The following is a 17,125-nucleotide window of genomic DNA, read 5'->3' as shown; positions in this document are numbered from 1 at the left end:
CAAGCTGTTGTTGTCGCTCTTCTAGCTTTTTACGACATGCTAATGTATAGATGACGTTCTTGCGCATAGCCGAGAGAATTAAAGCTGTTAGGTCTATTGTCGTTTGACATAGTGTGACATAGTTTGACTGTAGCTCTAATGATCAAGCCATTATCACCTTTCATCGCTGAAGACGATTACTTACCTACTAAGATATCTTAGGTTGTTTGTTGTGATATTTGATAACTAACTGATGAAATCGATGTTCGTGGTAGGTGCCCCTTGTTTCTCTTTAATAATTAAATACGTATCTTTTGAAAGATTACCTTCGTAAGCCCATATCTTGGACCGCGATGGTATGCTGTATACTGGTACCAGGTCTTGCCAAATTACCAAGGTACAAACAATTAACAGAAACAAGTTAAATGTAAATACTGAGAAAATATTATTGAGACTTCTATGAACTACACAAAAAAGTAGAAAATATGGAAAGTGGTTTCCAGGGCTCTACTTTTGACTAAAATAAATTTTGTATTCCTAATATACTATACGAAAACATGGGTAGTATACGGTTTTCTTTTCCTGATTTTACAGAACCAAAATCTACAGCATAGCTTTTATGCTTGTGGTAGACTACACAGTAAATTTTCACTGAAATATTTGTTATGAAAATTTTTTTTTATTGTTTTGGTCCTATTAATTCGTTTTATGTAGCCTGCCTGTGTATTAACAGAATTTATATCTTAGCTCTGCTGGTCTGTGTATGAACTTTGTAAGCTTTTCAACGTTTGCTAATTTTATTTGAAATGTATTTAAACTTTTGTTATCGGACCTAGCAACGAAGTAAAGTAAAAGTATAAAACTAACGCACTCAGATGAAGCAAAGATAACCAGAACAGAATAACACATTTTAATTATGCAATATAAAAAAGCATACCCGTTCCAATTTATTTTCAACAATCCTCTAGAGTTGCAAACGTTTTTGTTTATCATTTTCTACCATGGCACAATTGCTTGAAAGTGTGTTTATATTTTATTCAGCATACTAAGTTATGCCATAAGAAGTTTTTGCGTAAATATTAATATTAATCAGCATTTGAATCGGATGGTTGCGATGATGTATAATATACAGAGAGTGTATGATTGCTTTCATGTTAGGTAATCGTGACTAAACGTTTCTGTCTTTCATGAAAGATCGATAGCTTTAAGGCTTAGATCGTTTCCTAAGCTTCCTTGTAGCTTTCTAGAGCTTTCTAAGTCGCCTAAAGCTTCTTTGTAGCGATATCGGACTTAATTTGTTGGAACTTAATCTAACGTATTGTAAATCTTCATAGGCCTATACCGTTATAGTTATTTTATAGGTAACTTGGTGCAGTACATTACTATTTTTAACTGAGTTGCTGTAATTGCAAAACAAACATTTGGATGTCTTCGAATTGGCGAACATATTTGTTTCTATTTATATGGGTGTCGTCACTCACCAAATAACAAGGTAAGATTCATCTAAAGCTGACTGTAGAGAGCTGCTAAGTTTAACAAAACAAAGATTTAAAGGTTTATTAAGGCTTTACTTAATCATAAAACAAAATTAACATTATTTTATATAAATGCTTCCATTCAACTTGTAACACGTAGGGGATACCAGCGCTTTGATTTGGGGTAAGTTTTTTTGGTAATCGCAAAAGCTGCATAGTTACGGCATAATGATAAGTCATAAGTTCTGACTTAAACAGTGCTCGAATCTATCTCTGCTGCGAGCAAAAAAAGCGTCAAATAGTTTTTATATAAATAAAATATGAACCCATGCAACTGGACTATATTAATTGAGCTCACAAATTGGACACATAAACTTGGTTTTACTAGTTCCATGTAATTATGTGCTCTAAATCTTAACTAATCTTAACTAACTAACTAACAACAAGCTAACTATATACTGAAAAATAATTATCCATACACACTGAATATTGGTAATAGTCGTTTGAGCTGCGTTGTTAAGCCCGCTTGGAACCAACAAATTCATCTTACCGTATGTTTGCCGAACTTGTTAAAATCGGTTAAACACCATCAAGTGTTCTAAAGTTTAGAGTCGTTTAGAGTCTAAACGACTTACCCAAGCATTAGGTATATTTTTGAAATGTCGTTACGACCCACACACGTCCCTTCTGTCGGTTATGCTTAGTTTTTTCTTGACATAGTTTGTCCAGAATATTCAGGGAATGTTGTTAGTGGTTTATCATATTGCAAGGTAATTTACAAGTCCTTGCAATATGATAAAATAATTGATCCTTGTATAAATCGCATACATTTACAAACTAATGGTCCATGAACTTTTGATTTGTTTTTTTAGCAATCATTTTGGTACGTTTTAGAAATTATAATCTGTTGTTGGAAAATAAAAGATGATATTTGTTTCTCTGGGTATCATAGGTTTGGTTTATTGAACTTTTAGTTTTAATGTGATGCTTTTCGAGCGTCCATCATTTGTTTTATTTGGTCTGCTAGAACTTGAAGATTACCCACATAGTCCAGCTAATACAACTTTAATTGAGCCTTGTCTTCAAGATCCAGTTCGACTGGTCTCTCTTTCCGTCGTCCCCTTCTTCAAACCAAATCCTCCTTCAGGTAAACTACTTTTTACTTCAACTTCGTAGCCCAAAAGTCTGGTAAAGCACCCTTAGCTTGCCCGAATAATTTTTCTATAAAGTCGTATTTGTTTCGATAATAATTATATAGGTTAACAGCAAACGTAGTCAACCAGAATAGGTTATAATGGTGTTTTCGGTGGCATGAAAATGTTTGGTAATAATGGACAAAGAATAATTTTTGAATAACCATTGCTTTTTTCTATTTATTGCCGATCGTAAACAAATGCAGAAAGGTCCGGCAACGGTTTACCCAGACTAGGTGAGTAAATTAATTCTCATTTTGTGCTCTTGAATAAATAAATAAACTGATTAAGTTGCGATGCGAGCCTGGTAACCAATGGAACTTAAAAATACACGACGAAAAATTTCCAGTATGTCTTCCAAGTGCGCAAATAGCTGTTGTTCTAAATTTATACTATAAGTTTCTAATGATTTTTTATGCCAAAAAGAGTCTATGACAGTCTTTGCAAAACTATTGCTGATGATGCATATGCATAAAATGTACAACATGTTTTAGTTTGTCTTGCTCCGCCACCAGCGCCTGATGGCTCAGTGTTACTTTCTGCTAACGAAATTTTGACGGAAATCACTTTTTCACTGGGAACGAAAGTGACGTATGGTTGTAAAGATCCGTGTTCAACGCACGTGAAAGACACATTCACTTGTACTCTTTGGGGTTGGATTGGAGAATTTTCTTCTTGTCCATTACGTGAGCTGACAAATGCATCATTGCAACTATAAAGTGATCCAAATTAATTAGAAACTTTGGAAAGCCGTTCTAATTTTCATTGTTGGCTGAGAAAACCCAGAAAACCGTGTAACGGTATCAAATCTTAGTTTATAATGTGTACACATATCTTTATGTTCTCTTATTTCGTAATGCAGATTGCAATAATCCCCCGAAAGTAGCACACGCTGGAAGATCTTTCATTTCAAAAAGAGAAGATTCACAAACACGATACTTCTGTGATCCTGGATATTTTACATCAAATCTTACACTCATCCAATGCATTCAAGGAAAATGGATAAGTTTAAGGGAAACTTTCCAGTATCTTGTATCTCCGTGACGCGACACCTTATCGAAAGACACTTTATCGAACGACACTTAATCGAACGACACTTTATCGAAAGACACTTAATCGAACGACACCTGATCGAAACGACACCTGATCGAAACGACAGTTGATCGAACGACACTTTATCGAACCGAAAGTTGATCAAACGACACTTTATCGAACCGACAGTTAATCAAAACGACAGTTGATCGAACGACACTTTATCGAAACGACAGTTCAAGCAAGATTTTTGCGTGTTTCTCAAACATTGAAACAATGGGTCATTGTGATGTTCAGCTATCTGTCCATGTTTGTTTGATAAAGTTGGATTTTGTAATTTTTGAGATATTGTGATAATTATATAATTTTGCTCTCTCTCCGCATTGAAACGTATTACTCATTTACGCACCAATAACTTGACTAACTATTCTTTTTCGTTCTCTTTTCACGGCGGGGGCGCGGCGTAACAAGAAGAATTTATAGAAATGTGTCACTTTTAGAAATACCTAATTTACACTAAATTCACTTTCTTTAGTTTTACAATTATGATGTATACAGGAAGCCAGATGATGTTTCTACTAACCTGTAATAATCTCATCGTCTACGACGCATAGGTTTCTAGTAATTAACGATTGCAAATGTGTGTGCGGGGTTGGCCACACCTAGTTTTTTTAGTAAACTCGCGAGCCTGGTTAGGATAGGGTTAAAAGATCCACAATTTATTGAAACAACTGACGATATGCACTGTTAAAAGAACGACAATTTATTAAAAGAACTGACAACATGCACTGTTAAAAGCACGACAACTGACGAAGTGCACATTTCAATCGCATTCATTTAATTACAAGTTGTGTGCAATTGCTCGAAGATAACTTTTTATGTCCATATTTGTTGAGTCATAATTTTCAACTATGCTCTTCAGCCGTTGGTTGACAGCGTCGTAGCGCTTCTTCCGAGGTGGGCCATCGATTCCAGCACTCAATTGCTCAATTAACATTTCGTTGGAACCTTGTTCCCGCTTAATTTTTTTGACGAGTCTTCGAAGCGTCGGATGGGATAATGAGACACGCTTGCTGAACGCATTGTGCCATCCTTCAATGCTATTATTCGTTCTTGGAAGGAAGCGGAATTAGCCATTGGCCAAAATGGAAAAGGCAGCCGAGAATTTCTGCCCGAGGGAAGCTGGAAGAAAGAGCATTATATGCTGCCATTTCAAAGTCTATTGTTACGGTTTCTGGGGCTATTCCTGGTCGCTGTTGTTCCAATAAACAAAAGATGCGATTGTACACAGCTTCAGATTTGTTCTCGGTAATGGTGTATACGAGTGGCACCGTGCGATTTTCATCGACCAGCGCGTGTATCGTGTACAACTGGTATCCAAGTGGGGCAACATCAAATGTACCGTCACAAAACCAATTAGCGCAGTTGTTCAGTATATCCAGATTCTTTTGAGATGCAAACATATAGAATTCGTTCTCATCGTCTTCCTCGATAACGAAGGCTTCTCCCCTCGGTGTATTAGCTGAGCGTGATCTTAGCTTGCTTTTCGTGAATTTCATTGTTGAAAATATTTTTCACATGTGTACGTGCTACCAAGCATCGAAGCCATTTATTTTGCGCTGTCGGTCAAGCTGGGATAAAGACTACTTTCAAGAAGCTACTTTGTGTAAAAGTCAGGCAGCGACATGCCCCTTGCTATAAAATTTTGCCTTCAATTCCTTACTCTTTGTATCTATAATGACTAGTCTAGTCTACTGTACAGACAATCTCGTACTTAGTAATTCTCGTGCGTATTCTTGTGATATCTTATTAATATGTGGGCGGGCCGGCCGCCATGCGAAATCGTACACTTTATGATACAAATATAAAATATAGATATAAAATATAAATCGTCAACTTTATGATATATACATCACAATTCATTAATGCACACCATTACAAAGACCGCACATCACAATGGCTCATTGTTTCAATGTTTGAGAAACACGCAAAAATCTTGCTTGAACTGTCGGTTCGATAAAGTGTCGTTCGATCAACTGTCGTTTTGATTAACTGTCGGTTCGATAAAGTGTCGTTCGATCAGCTGTCGTTTCGATAAAGTGTCGTTCGATCAACTGTCGGCTCGATTAACTGTCGTTCGATAAAGTGTCTTTCGATCAACTGTCGTTTCGATCAGGTGTCGTTCGATAAAGTGTCTTTCGATAAAGTGTCTTTCGATAAGGTGTCGTAGTACCTTGTATCTCAGTTCAAGTTGATTCTTCCAACTTGCATAGAGCCAACTGACGGTAAGATTTTTACAACATTCTCATCTTCCACGTTCCACATCTATAAGGAATCAATATATCCATTTCAAATTGAACAGGATGTGGAAATCCTCCACTCTTAATAAACGGAGCACATGAAAGTGAAAATAAATTCAATCAGAAACACGATTTTGATGATAAAATTACTTACTCTTGCATCGATGGATATTATTTAAATGCATCAGCGGGAGCAGAAAGTACTTGTCTTGATGGAAACCGATGGAGCTTGAACGAAAGTGCTTCCAACTTTCCCATATGTGAACCAGGTGAATCAATAGTTTCAGAGAGTTGCGCAATCGTGTACAGATAACGATTACTCAGAAAAAATTATATTTTTGCTCTTATCAAGCATACAAAATTCGAAATTACCACAAATTACTGCAGTATAGTCTTAAACATTGATTTATAGATTTTAAAATGATTAATTTATTTACGTGTATTTATGCACCCTTTATATAAGTTTTCATGTTCTGCAATATGCAAACATATTTCCAATTGTTTTTCAGACTGCGAAAATCCTCCACAATCAGCAAACGCTACAGTAATAATTTTTTCAACAACTGAAGGATCTGTTGCTCACTACATTTGCGATGAAGGATTATCCACAATTGATATTAAAACATCTACTTGCAGAAGAAATGGAACCGTCGTTTCGTGGGATCTTGTTCAGCTTCCACGGTGTAGGATTCCTGAAAATGGTAATGATAATAATATTCAGTAAAACTGGCTCATTATTGTCAGCTTTGGATATCAAGTCAAATAAACATTTTAATTATTTCAAATTGGGTTGAAAAGAAAGATATATTTTTACATGAAACGATGTGTAAAATATGGTACTACGACACCTTATCGAAAGACACTTTATCGAAAGACACTTTATCGAACGACACCTGATCGAAACGACAGCTGATCGAAAGACACTTTATCGAACGACAGTTAATCGAGCCGACAGTTGATCGAAAGACACTTTATCGAAACGACAGCTGATCGAACGACATTTTATCGAACCGACAGTTAATCAAAACGACAGTTGATCGAACGACACTTTATCGAACCGACAGTTCAAGCAAGATTTTAGCGTGTTTCTCAAACATTGGAAAAATGAGCCATTGTGATGTGCGGTCTTTGTAATGGTGTGCATTAATGAATTGTGATGTATATATCATAAAGTTGACGATTTATATTTTATATCTATATTTTATATTTGTATCATAAAGTGTACGATTTCGCATGGCGGCCGGCCCGCCCACATATTAATAAGATATCACAAGAATACGCACGAGAATTACTAAGTACGAGATTGTCTGTACAGTAGACTAGACTAGTCATTATAGATACAAAGAGTAAGGAATTGAAGGCAAAATTTAATAGCAAGGGGCATGTCGCTGTCTGACTTTTACACAAAGTAGCTTCTTGAAAGTGGTCTTTATCCCAGCTTGACCGACAGCGCAAAATAAATGGCTTCGATGCTTGGTAGCACGTACACATGTGAACAAATGTTTTCAACAATGAAATTCACGAAAAGCAAGCTAAGATCACGCATTTCCGACGCCTATTTAGAAAATGTTCTGGCTCTTGCTTCATATGACTTGCCACCAGATGTTGAAAAACTTTCACAAAGCAAGCAGCATCAAGTGTCACTTTAATGCTGTGTTGTTGAAGTGTGAACACAAATATTTTGCTCTTTTTGTGATTGGTACGATTGAGATTGCAGCAATGTGGTGTAATATACTGAAGTGAGTGTGAATTATAGTATTAATGAGGCATCAGGTAATTAATGAGGCATCAAGTTGTCAATGAGGCAAGTTGCAAAATAAAGGTCAAACTTTGCAAATTTTAAGGTCAAAGTTAAAAATTTTTGGGTCAAAAAACTGGTTGCCCTATTTATGAGTTATATGACTATTATAATTACATTATTTGATCATATTGTGTATACTTACATTTCCACACTATTTGATTTTAGACATCTTAAGAATTCTTGTAATTTTTTCCACGTTAATAACGATTGTATACATATCGAAATGGAATTCATTTTAAGTGATAAAGGCAAACGAAAGTTGGCCTTGGACGGTTTCTTGTACGTTCGTGACAAAACAACAAATGGCGTAACTTACTGGAGATGTGAGGACTACCTCAAATGCAAAAGCCGTCTATCCACAGCCGAGGACGACAGCCTCAAGAGAGCACCATCTGAACACAGTCATCCACCAAACCCTGCACGTGTTATAGTTGCAAGAGCACAAGCCAGCATGCGAGATCGAGCAATCAATTCAGATGAACGTACCTCAAACATTATTCAGAGGGAAACGCAGGATATATCCTTAGCCACCGCTGGTGCTCTCCCTAAAGCAACATCATTAAAGCGGATGATACAGCGAAAGCGCGTATGTCCAGAAGGAATCGGCTTGATGGATGAACTCCGCGTGACACCGAGGGGAGAAGCCTTCGTTATCGAGGAAGACGATGAGAACGAATTCTATATGTTTGCGTCTCAAAAGAATCTGGATATACTGAACAAATGCGCTAATTGGTTTTGTGACGGTACATTCGATGTTGCCCCACTTGGATACCAGCTGTACACGATACACGCGCTGGTCGATGAAAATCGCACGGTGCCACTCGTATACACCGTTACCGAGAACAAATCTGAAGCTGTGTACAATCGCATCTTTGGTTTATTGGAACAACAGCGACCAGGAATAGCCCCAGAAACCGTAACAATAGACTTTGAAATGGCAGCATATAATGCTCTTTCTTCCAGCTTCCCTCGGGCAGAAATTCTCGGCTGCCTTTTCCATTTTGGCCAATGTAGCTTCCGGAAAATTCAGGCTCTCTCTCTGCAGCGGTGGTTCAATGAAGATGCAGAGCACGCCCTTCGCATAAAATGCTTCCAGGCACTGGCATTCGTTCCGCCTGAAGACGTTGTACAACGGTTCGAGGACTTCCTGGCCACGTTCAGTGACGACGATGAGCAGCACTTGTCTGAATACATTGACTATTTTGAAAATACTTGGATTGGACGATTGTGTCGCAGGAATCGTCGTCAACCTCTATTTCCTATCCGATGTTGGAATGTCTTCCACCGGGTTCAAGATGACCTTCCAAGAACGAATAATAGCATTGAAGGATGGCACAATGCGTTCAGCAAGCGTGTCTCAATATCCCATCCGACGCTTCGCAGACTCGTCAAAAAAATTAAGCAGGAACAAGGTTCCGACGAATTGTTAATTGAACAATTGAGTGCTGGAATCGATGGCCCACCACGGAAGAAGCGCTACGACGCTGTCAACCAACGTCTGAGGAGCATAGTTGAAAATTATGACTCAACAAATATGGACATAAAAAGTTATCTTCGAGCAATTGCACACAACTTGTGATTAAATGAATGCGATTGAAATGTGCACTTCGTCAGTTGTCGTGCTTTTAACAGTGCATGTTGTCAGTTCTTTTAATAAATTGTCGTTCTTTTAACAGTGCATATCGTCAGTTGTTTCAATAAATTGTGGATCTTTTAACCCTATCCTAACCAGGCTCGCGAGTTTACTAAAAAAACTAGGTGTGGCCAACCCCGCACACACATTTGCAATCGTTAATTACTAGAAACCTATGCGTCGTAGACGATGAGATTATTACAGGTTAGTAGAAACATCATCTGGCTTCCTGTATACATCATAATTGTAAAACTAAAGAAAGTGAATTTAGTGTAAATTAGGTATTTCTAAAAGTGACACATTTCTATAAATTCTTCTTGTTACGCCGCGCCCCCGCTGTGAAAAGAGAACGAAAAAGAATAGTTAGTCAAGTTATTGGTGCGTAAATGAGTAATACGTTTCAATGCGGAGAGAGAGCAAAATTATATAAATATCACAATATCTCAAAAATTACAAAATCTAACTTTATCAAACAAACATGGACAGATAGCTGAACATCACAATGACCCATTGTTTCAATGTTTGAGAAACACGCAAAAATCTTGCTTGAACTGTCGGTTCGATAAAGTGTCGTTCGATCAACTGTCGTTTTGATTAACTGTCGGTTCGATAAAGTGTCGTTTGATCAACTTTCGGTTCGATAAAGTGTCTTTCGATCAACTGTCGTTTCGATCAGGTGTCGTTTCGATCAGGTGTCGTTCGATTAAGTGTCTTTCGATAAAGTGTCGTTCGATTAAGTGTCGTTCGATAAAGTGTCTTTCGATAAGGTGTCGGGTCACGGTAAAATATATTTCCCGCTGTATATTTTTTTGTGTATGAATTAACACTATACACAAGCATTCATTTTGATTGCAAACATGAGTTATGTGAATCGAAGTAAAATAACCCAAACGTTGATTTGGCAAACCAGGATGTGGCAATCCTCCAATGATCAACAATGGATTTGCTGTGAAACATCCTCCATATAATGAAGGCGATGCTGTGACGTATGATTGTTTCCATGGTTATGAACTGGTTGACCCTGGCGGTTTTTTTGTTGTTTGTCGTCAAAATGAATGGACCAATGAGTCGGAATCACAAAACTTTCCTTTTTGTCGCCGTGGTAAATAAACATGTTTCAACTCACTCAGTTTACAAATAAAATTATCAGAATATTTATATGTTGTCAGTTTCAACACACTTGCTTGTAGATTTAGCCATTACATCTTTTAGGTTGTGCAAATAAATATTCTTGCTTTTGGTGAAAGTTTGAAGGTTTAAAAATAGTTCCTGATCGTTACATGTTACCTCTGTTATAGTTTGCTTTTCACTGCCCACGACGCTGCCCCAGGCGGGAACATTACTCGTGGATGAAACTCTTCGTAACAAAGACGGAGTATCATTTTCCAACGGAGTAGAACATGGTTTCGGTTGTCAACCGGGATATCGTTTGGTTAGGGATGCAACGCTCACTTGTGTTGAAGGGAATTGGAATTGGACAGTCAATGGAAGACCGGCTAAGGCACCGCTTTGCTACCGAGGTATTTTGATAACATTAACTACATTTTGAACAATTATATTTTATTTGTGAAAGAATCAAATTTTCCGTATTAGATTGCGGTCCACCACCGGAAGTAGCAAATGCAACTGTCAACGCCCTGGTGACGGTAGAAAGGCATAGTGCAGATTATGTTTGCAACCCAGGCTTTTTTACTGTTGATTCAAAAAGAATAGAGTGTGATAGCAACGGCAAATGGATTGTTCAGTTACAAAAAAATGATACTTTACCAACATGCACTATTTCACCTTCAGGTATTAAGTTACAAATGTTTTCCTTGATTTCTAATTATTGTAGATATTTTGAAAATAATACTGGGATAACAGATGTATGTTATAAATATTGTTCTGAAAATAAGGCTGTGGAAATCCACCTCTTCTGAAGAACGGTTGGTTTTTCTTCATTGGTCCATATTATAATAATACCGTGACATACCGATGCAACTTCGGTTTTGATATTACTGCTCCCAATGGAACTACCAGCACTTGCACGCCTAGAAACACGTGGAGTCTTCCTCCAGAGTCTGCAAGCTTTCCTACTTGCAACCCCGGTAACTAAACTTTTAGTTGTTAACTTAATCTTCAAGGTAAATTTCTCAGGGAATGTTGAAAACTGAAGTCATCTTTTTAACGATTTTGTTGTGTGCTTGCAACACCGGTAGTTATAGGCTACTAATAATATTCTTCTGGTGTTCTTACTTTTTTAACTGTTTTATTGAAATCGAAACTTAATTATTTTAAAGGTTGTCTTCAAGCACCGCCAAAAGCAACAGGTGGTTTGGAAATTGTTGGTGAAAACCTATTTAAAAATTACGTTGGATTTCGATTTGGATCAACAGTAACTTATGGTTATAAAGAAGGGTCCACTCTTATTGGGAGTTCGATTTTGAAATGCAACAATAGACTGTGGGTCCCTAACTTACCCACATGTGTGCAAAGTAGGGATTACTTTTAATACCTACATGTAACTTAATGTTTTGAATTCAAGTAACAGTTAAACAGGTGAGTTTGTTAGTAAATATGTAAAAGTTCTCGATCTCGTTCCTTTTTTTTAGTATCTAAAACCATGGGCAATTTCTTTATATAGATTGCAGCGCGTTACCGCCAGTACCAAACTCAAAGATTAAAACTATACTGAATTTTGAAGCACAAAGTTATGAGTATGTGTGCGATCAAGGCTTCTCCACCGCCGATGTCACAATAACCAATTGCCTTGAAGATGGAACATGGAGCTTAACCAGACTTCCCCGATGTACAGTGCCTAGAAGAGGTGAATATCTTTAACTACTTTGGATTCTACTTACACTAATTTATTTAAACCTTTTGTATATAATTGCAAATTTCAAATTTATAAACGACCACGGTAGAGTTCAACAGCGCGACATTTGTTTGATCAAATACTACATTGCAGTTACAGAGACTCACAAAGGTTTTCACATGAAAGCTTTGTGAATTAAAATGAGATTACATCAACTTAAAATATGTAAACGCAGGTTGTGGAAATCCGTCACCTTTACAAAATGGCAAATATTCAGGTGAGGCTCCATTTCCAGAAGGAGCCATCATAACTTACCAATGCAAAGATGGCTTTCAGATGTTCGCGCCAAGTGGTGCTGTAAGCATTTGCCAGATTGGTAACAAATGGAGCTTTGAAGTCAACCAAAACAACTTTCCAGAATGTCAGCTTGGTGAGTAACTGAAACGAGAATTCAAAATATCAGAAATTCGACATTGCATTTGCTTCAACGAATTTCTTTCCAGGTTGCAAAACTGAACCACCAATACCTGACACTGATCCTGAAGAAAGTGTACTTATTCTAAAAGAACCTTATCCAGAAATTACTGGCATATACGCAATTGGTTCTAGAATTGTCTTTGGTTGCGACAAAAACAAGATTATTGATGGAGCATCTTTCAGCGAATGTTTTGGAAATGAGTGGTTTCCAGATGTAGGCGAGACATATTGCAGATCTAGTAAGTTTTCTGTTGTTTAAAACGAAAAGATACTTCAAGAAATACAGGTAAGTAGAGGTGTACAGTAGTTGACTAAACATATTTGACATTGAAGTTCCATTCCACGTGGTACCTCGGGGCTCATTCGTCTTTTATGGACCAAGGAGAGCGTTGGATGACGCTCAAAGCAACAACTTCATTCAATCAAACTTCTCTATTTCTACCAATATGACCAACTATACGGCTGCGAGCAGAACGAATGGTTCAGATATAATTCCCATCACAAGTGTTTGTGGATATCCAGGGTTTTGCGTTGGATCTCCTCCTGAAATATATTTCAAATGTTTAAACCAAACTTTGTTCGAGTGTGATATGTGTGGTGTGGACCGAGCAGCAGTTTTTTTGTTTTTTGTTTTGCTTTTTGGCTTGGCAATCTTTTTTGGCAATGCTTTAGTAATCTGGGTAGGCTACAAACGCTTAACTCGAAGAAAAGCAAACAAAATGGACATTTGCAAAACCTCTCTTGCAGTAGCTGATATCTTGACAGGTACAAAAGAATAAAAAAATTTTTGATTTTAATTTTCATAGATGAATGTGTTTTATACAAATAAATAACAGATTTATTCTAATTATGAATAACAAACATATTTTTGGTTTATTAATATTTTTGCTATGATTACATTAAAGTTGTAAGCTGTAATGCTTTTTAATTTTAAAATTATTCTAAAGAATACTTGCTTTTTTGCAAGGAATACAAATCCTGGTTGTAGTGAGCTTCAACTTCAGCTGGACAATGAACTCAACTCCAGAAGAACTTAATCAACAATATTCAATATTGCAAGGATCACCACAAGCTTATGTGGGAGGAATCTTTTTTCTTTTCACTCTCACCTCATCTTTATTTCATTTGGTCTATATGGGAGGAGAAAGATTATATGCCATTGCAAAACCAATACGTTATAAATGGCAAAAGAAAACATCAGTTAATGTAGGTCTTGGCGTGGTCTGGATCCTGTCATTGTTAAGCGCAACGGTTCCAGGTAACTTAGCAATATTCATGTGTTGAAATAATTTCTTCTTTTTTGAAAATGAAAGGAAAAAAGTAATGCTCATAGTAGGATTTTTGTTTTATTTTTTCCGTTAATTTCATATCAGCCTGGTTTCCTAATCAATTGGTTTTCGCTTATTTGGTACCGACACTTTTGTATTACCCTGCCATCGGGAATACTGCTTCAAATGTGGATTACTCAGCTCCTATTGTTGTTATGATTATATTTTACCTCCTGCCTTTTATATTGCTTGTAAGTTGTTTGAATTGAAAGTTTATGGGTTGCAGTTTTATCTTTTAAACTGTATAAAGTTATAGCAACCGTATGCTTTACCGTAATAATGCACTAAAACTTCCAAACATTATTTTAGAAAATGTAAAACACGTAAAATTGAAGACCAATATCGGTTTACAAGTATTTTTTTGCGCTGTATTACTTTTTGCAGACTGCATCTTGTTTGGCCACGATAATTTTTGTGTATAACGCCGGTAAGGATGGAATGAAGACGGCAAATGTTGAACGATCACTTTCTTCAAATAAACGCAGAAACAAAAGAAAATTAGCAGTCCTGAAGACAATTGCAATTATGCAGATCAGCTTCACAGTAACGTTGGGTAAGTATATGTCATTGGATTTTTTAAATTTCAAAAGATCGTGGGTTTTCTTTGTTTTATTTTCATTTTTGTTTTTGATTTAGTTCCATTAGCTGTTGCTGGTTCTCTGCTCTACTCTAATCACTTGGATTGCTACAACTTTGCTCAACCCTACATGGTTTGCTTTTATCTCAACATGACAAACAGGTATCGTTCAAAATGCTTTAACGTTTTGTTTTGTTTGCAATACCATGGATCAATTAGATCTGACAACTTTCGCCTTTTGCATAGCTTGGTCAACTTCATCGTGTACAGCGCGAGAGATCAAGATTTTCGGAATGAGATCGTCGATATTTTCAAACCTGGCTACTTGAAGCAGCTAAGTGTTCCATCCAATGCCCAAACACCGAAGAAGAGTGAAAACTCAAGTAAAAACGATTCTAGCGAGAACATTATTGAAGCTGGTAACGCACAACAAGCAAAACAAACTTCGCTTTAGCAAAAGTGTAAAAGGTTGTTTTATTTCAGTTTTTAAACCTACGTTAACCTATACAAGCGGTTGTCACCGACCTGGCTTGACCTGAGAAACCTTTTTCGTTTAACGATACAGTTATTTATTTACCTATAGGCGATACCTATAAAAACTTCCTACTATCTTAAAAAACTTTGCAAGTAGACGTTTGAAAATAAACACTCTTTTAACTATATATCCAGTTACGTACTTGGTGCTTGGTACCGTATGTCTCTTGCCTAAACAACGCAATTATACCGACTTGATTGCCAGTGTCTTTGTTAATATTTGCTTGTTATTTTCGTATTTTCAAGACTTCATGGCCACACGATTTTTTCGACTCGCTTCCTGTTCTTAGAATCAATCGTGCCCAACCATCGTATTCATACATGCGCGTTTATATACTCGTTTATATTCTGTATATAAAATACTGTTCATTTTGCAACATCGTTGGCTTAATATAGTTCGCTATGCAATATATTACTCCTCCCATTATGACATCATAAAAGTGCTTGTTTTTATGTTTTTCCTTATTCGTCTTGGAAAAACGTTTTTAGGTTAAAAACAGTAAAATAGTTTTCAAATGGGCAAAAGTTATTATTGGCTATATAAGTTACGATTTTATGCAAATGTATGTCATTAAATTGTCGCACGACAATCAGCTGTTTTGATATTCTTATATAACAAACGATTATCCACTTGTAGTATTTCGGATTTTGATTATAGATTCTACCCATGTATCATTCAAGAAACTGGAAAGCTACTGTACGCCTGTGTTGATGAACTATTCAAATCGTTAGTTTTTCCGTTTTTCTCTTGTCAATTGGCTTCCCATATTTTCAGCTTAATAAGTCATCAGCGCCCTGACCGTTGTTTCATGGAATCATTTCAAGTCGGCATAAAACCGTTGAAACATTTCCTTTTTTAGACCTTTTTCAAACAAATATTGTAGCTATATTAGCAATGATGAATTGTATGTTTGTATTTAGAAAAAGAAATGAAAACGAGAAATGGTCTTTATTGCTGATGCAGTGTACGCAAAGTTTAGAGCAAAACTAGTATATCATACATCTGTTTATAGGACTATCTGTGATTAGCGTATACATTTAATGGAATTAATCAGACTTATTTCCTATTACTTGTTGCTCCTCTTTTGAGAAAGAAGTTATGACGTCTGCAGTTAAGAAGGGATAGACGATGTGTATTAACCTACAAAGGAGACGTTTCTATTGCGACAAGTAACATTCGTCTACTGTTTGTCAGCCCAAGATGGCTGACACGTAGAACAAAGGATCCGTCAATAATGTGCATGTGCTTGCTTCCGCAAAACATGACGAGAGCAACAACACGCCTTGTCATACTAAACAACCTCAGAGCTTTGAACGGACAATACAGTGGCTTGTAGTTGCAGTTACTCTGAATATCGTAATATCTCATTACACATGCGGTGTATCGGCTCATTCTTTTTTAAAGATTTCACCTATATACGCTATATTCTTATGCTAACTACTGATTGCAATAAATTCAGGTAAAATATGGTCAACTTTAATACGAAAAGCAAAGTTAGGCAATTTGTCGTTAAAGTGTTCAACGGTTTGATTTACTTCAATTCCGGACAGACGTAAGTATGATTTTGTTCTGTAAAATAGTTCACAAAAGTTCAGAACTTTCTATAACAGACGTTTTTTAAGTCACATGACTATATATAGAAATGGATTTTTTAACACTAAAGCTGCTTGTTCTTTACTCGTCACTCACGTGATTTATGCCAAGGGTAAGCTTCTGTCTTTCTGCTAGCTTAGTTTCATCGGTGGTTCGTTTTGTATTAGTTTGACCATTAATCTTAAAACGTATTGATTTAGCTGTGTAGCATTGTACCTACAGTAGCCTATATAAAGAAACAAAATTTTATTATAGTATACAATTATACAGTTTGGAAATATTAAAGTTAATAAAAGTTATGAAAAGCAGAAAAGCGACAACAATAGTATGACAGGCGCCATGCGTCTTTTACGCTAAGGAAGTGGCCCGCAAAGAGATAGTTCTAGCGCTATAAAAGTTTTTATGAAG

At 36.6% G+C, this 17,125-nt stretch overlaps 1 protein-coding gene and 1 long non-coding RNA gene across 3 annotated transcripts; both read left to right on the top strand.

The window, feature by feature from the left end:
• Positions 1-1,304: 1,304 nt before the first annotated feature.
• Positions 1,305-5,568, top strand: LOC143467817 (uncharacterized). Of its 2 annotated transcripts, XR_013118948.1 has the most exons (5): positions 1,305-1,471; positions 2,482-2,601; positions 2,854-2,883; positions 3,142-3,333; positions 3,510-5,568. It is a non-coding gene; the product is annotated as an uncharacterized LOC143467817 (long non-coding RNA). The 2 variants fall into 2 exon arrangements; XR_013118947.1 differs by having other exon boundaries at positions 3,142-5,568.
• Positions 5,569-6,044: 476 nt separating this feature from the next.
• LOC143467659 (uncharacterized) lies at positions 6,045-15,954 on the top strand. Its single transcript, XM_076965060.1, has 16 exons — positions 6,045-6,248; positions 6,489-6,680; positions 10,324-10,515; positions 10,712-10,933; positions 11,007-11,204; positions 11,309-11,500; positions 11,693-11,887; positions 12,037-12,219; positions 12,443-12,637; positions 12,711-12,923; positions 13,018-13,449; positions 13,652-13,942; positions 14,058-14,203; positions 14,397-14,565; positions 14,649-14,751; positions 14,836-15,954. The coding sequence occupies exons 3-16, from the start codon at positions 10,341-10,343 to the stop codon at positions 15,041-15,043; spliced, it is 2,922 nt and encodes a 973-aa protein (XP_076821175.1). The 5' UTR covers positions 6,045-6,248; positions 6,489-6,680; positions 10,324-10,340; the 3' UTR covers positions 15,044-15,954.
• Positions 15,955-17,125: the final 1,171 nt, after the last annotated feature.

The sequence above is a fragment of the Clavelina lepadiformis genome, chromosome 1 (assembly GCF_947623445.1).
Source record: "Clavelina lepadiformis chromosome 1, kaClaLepa1.1, whole genome shotgun sequence".
In the NCBI taxonomy this organism is placed as follows: Eukaryota; Metazoa; Chordata; class Ascidiacea; order Aplousobranchia; family Clavelinidae; genus Clavelina; species Clavelina lepadiformis.
This window is presented reverse-complemented; position numbering and strand designations above follow the sequence as displayed.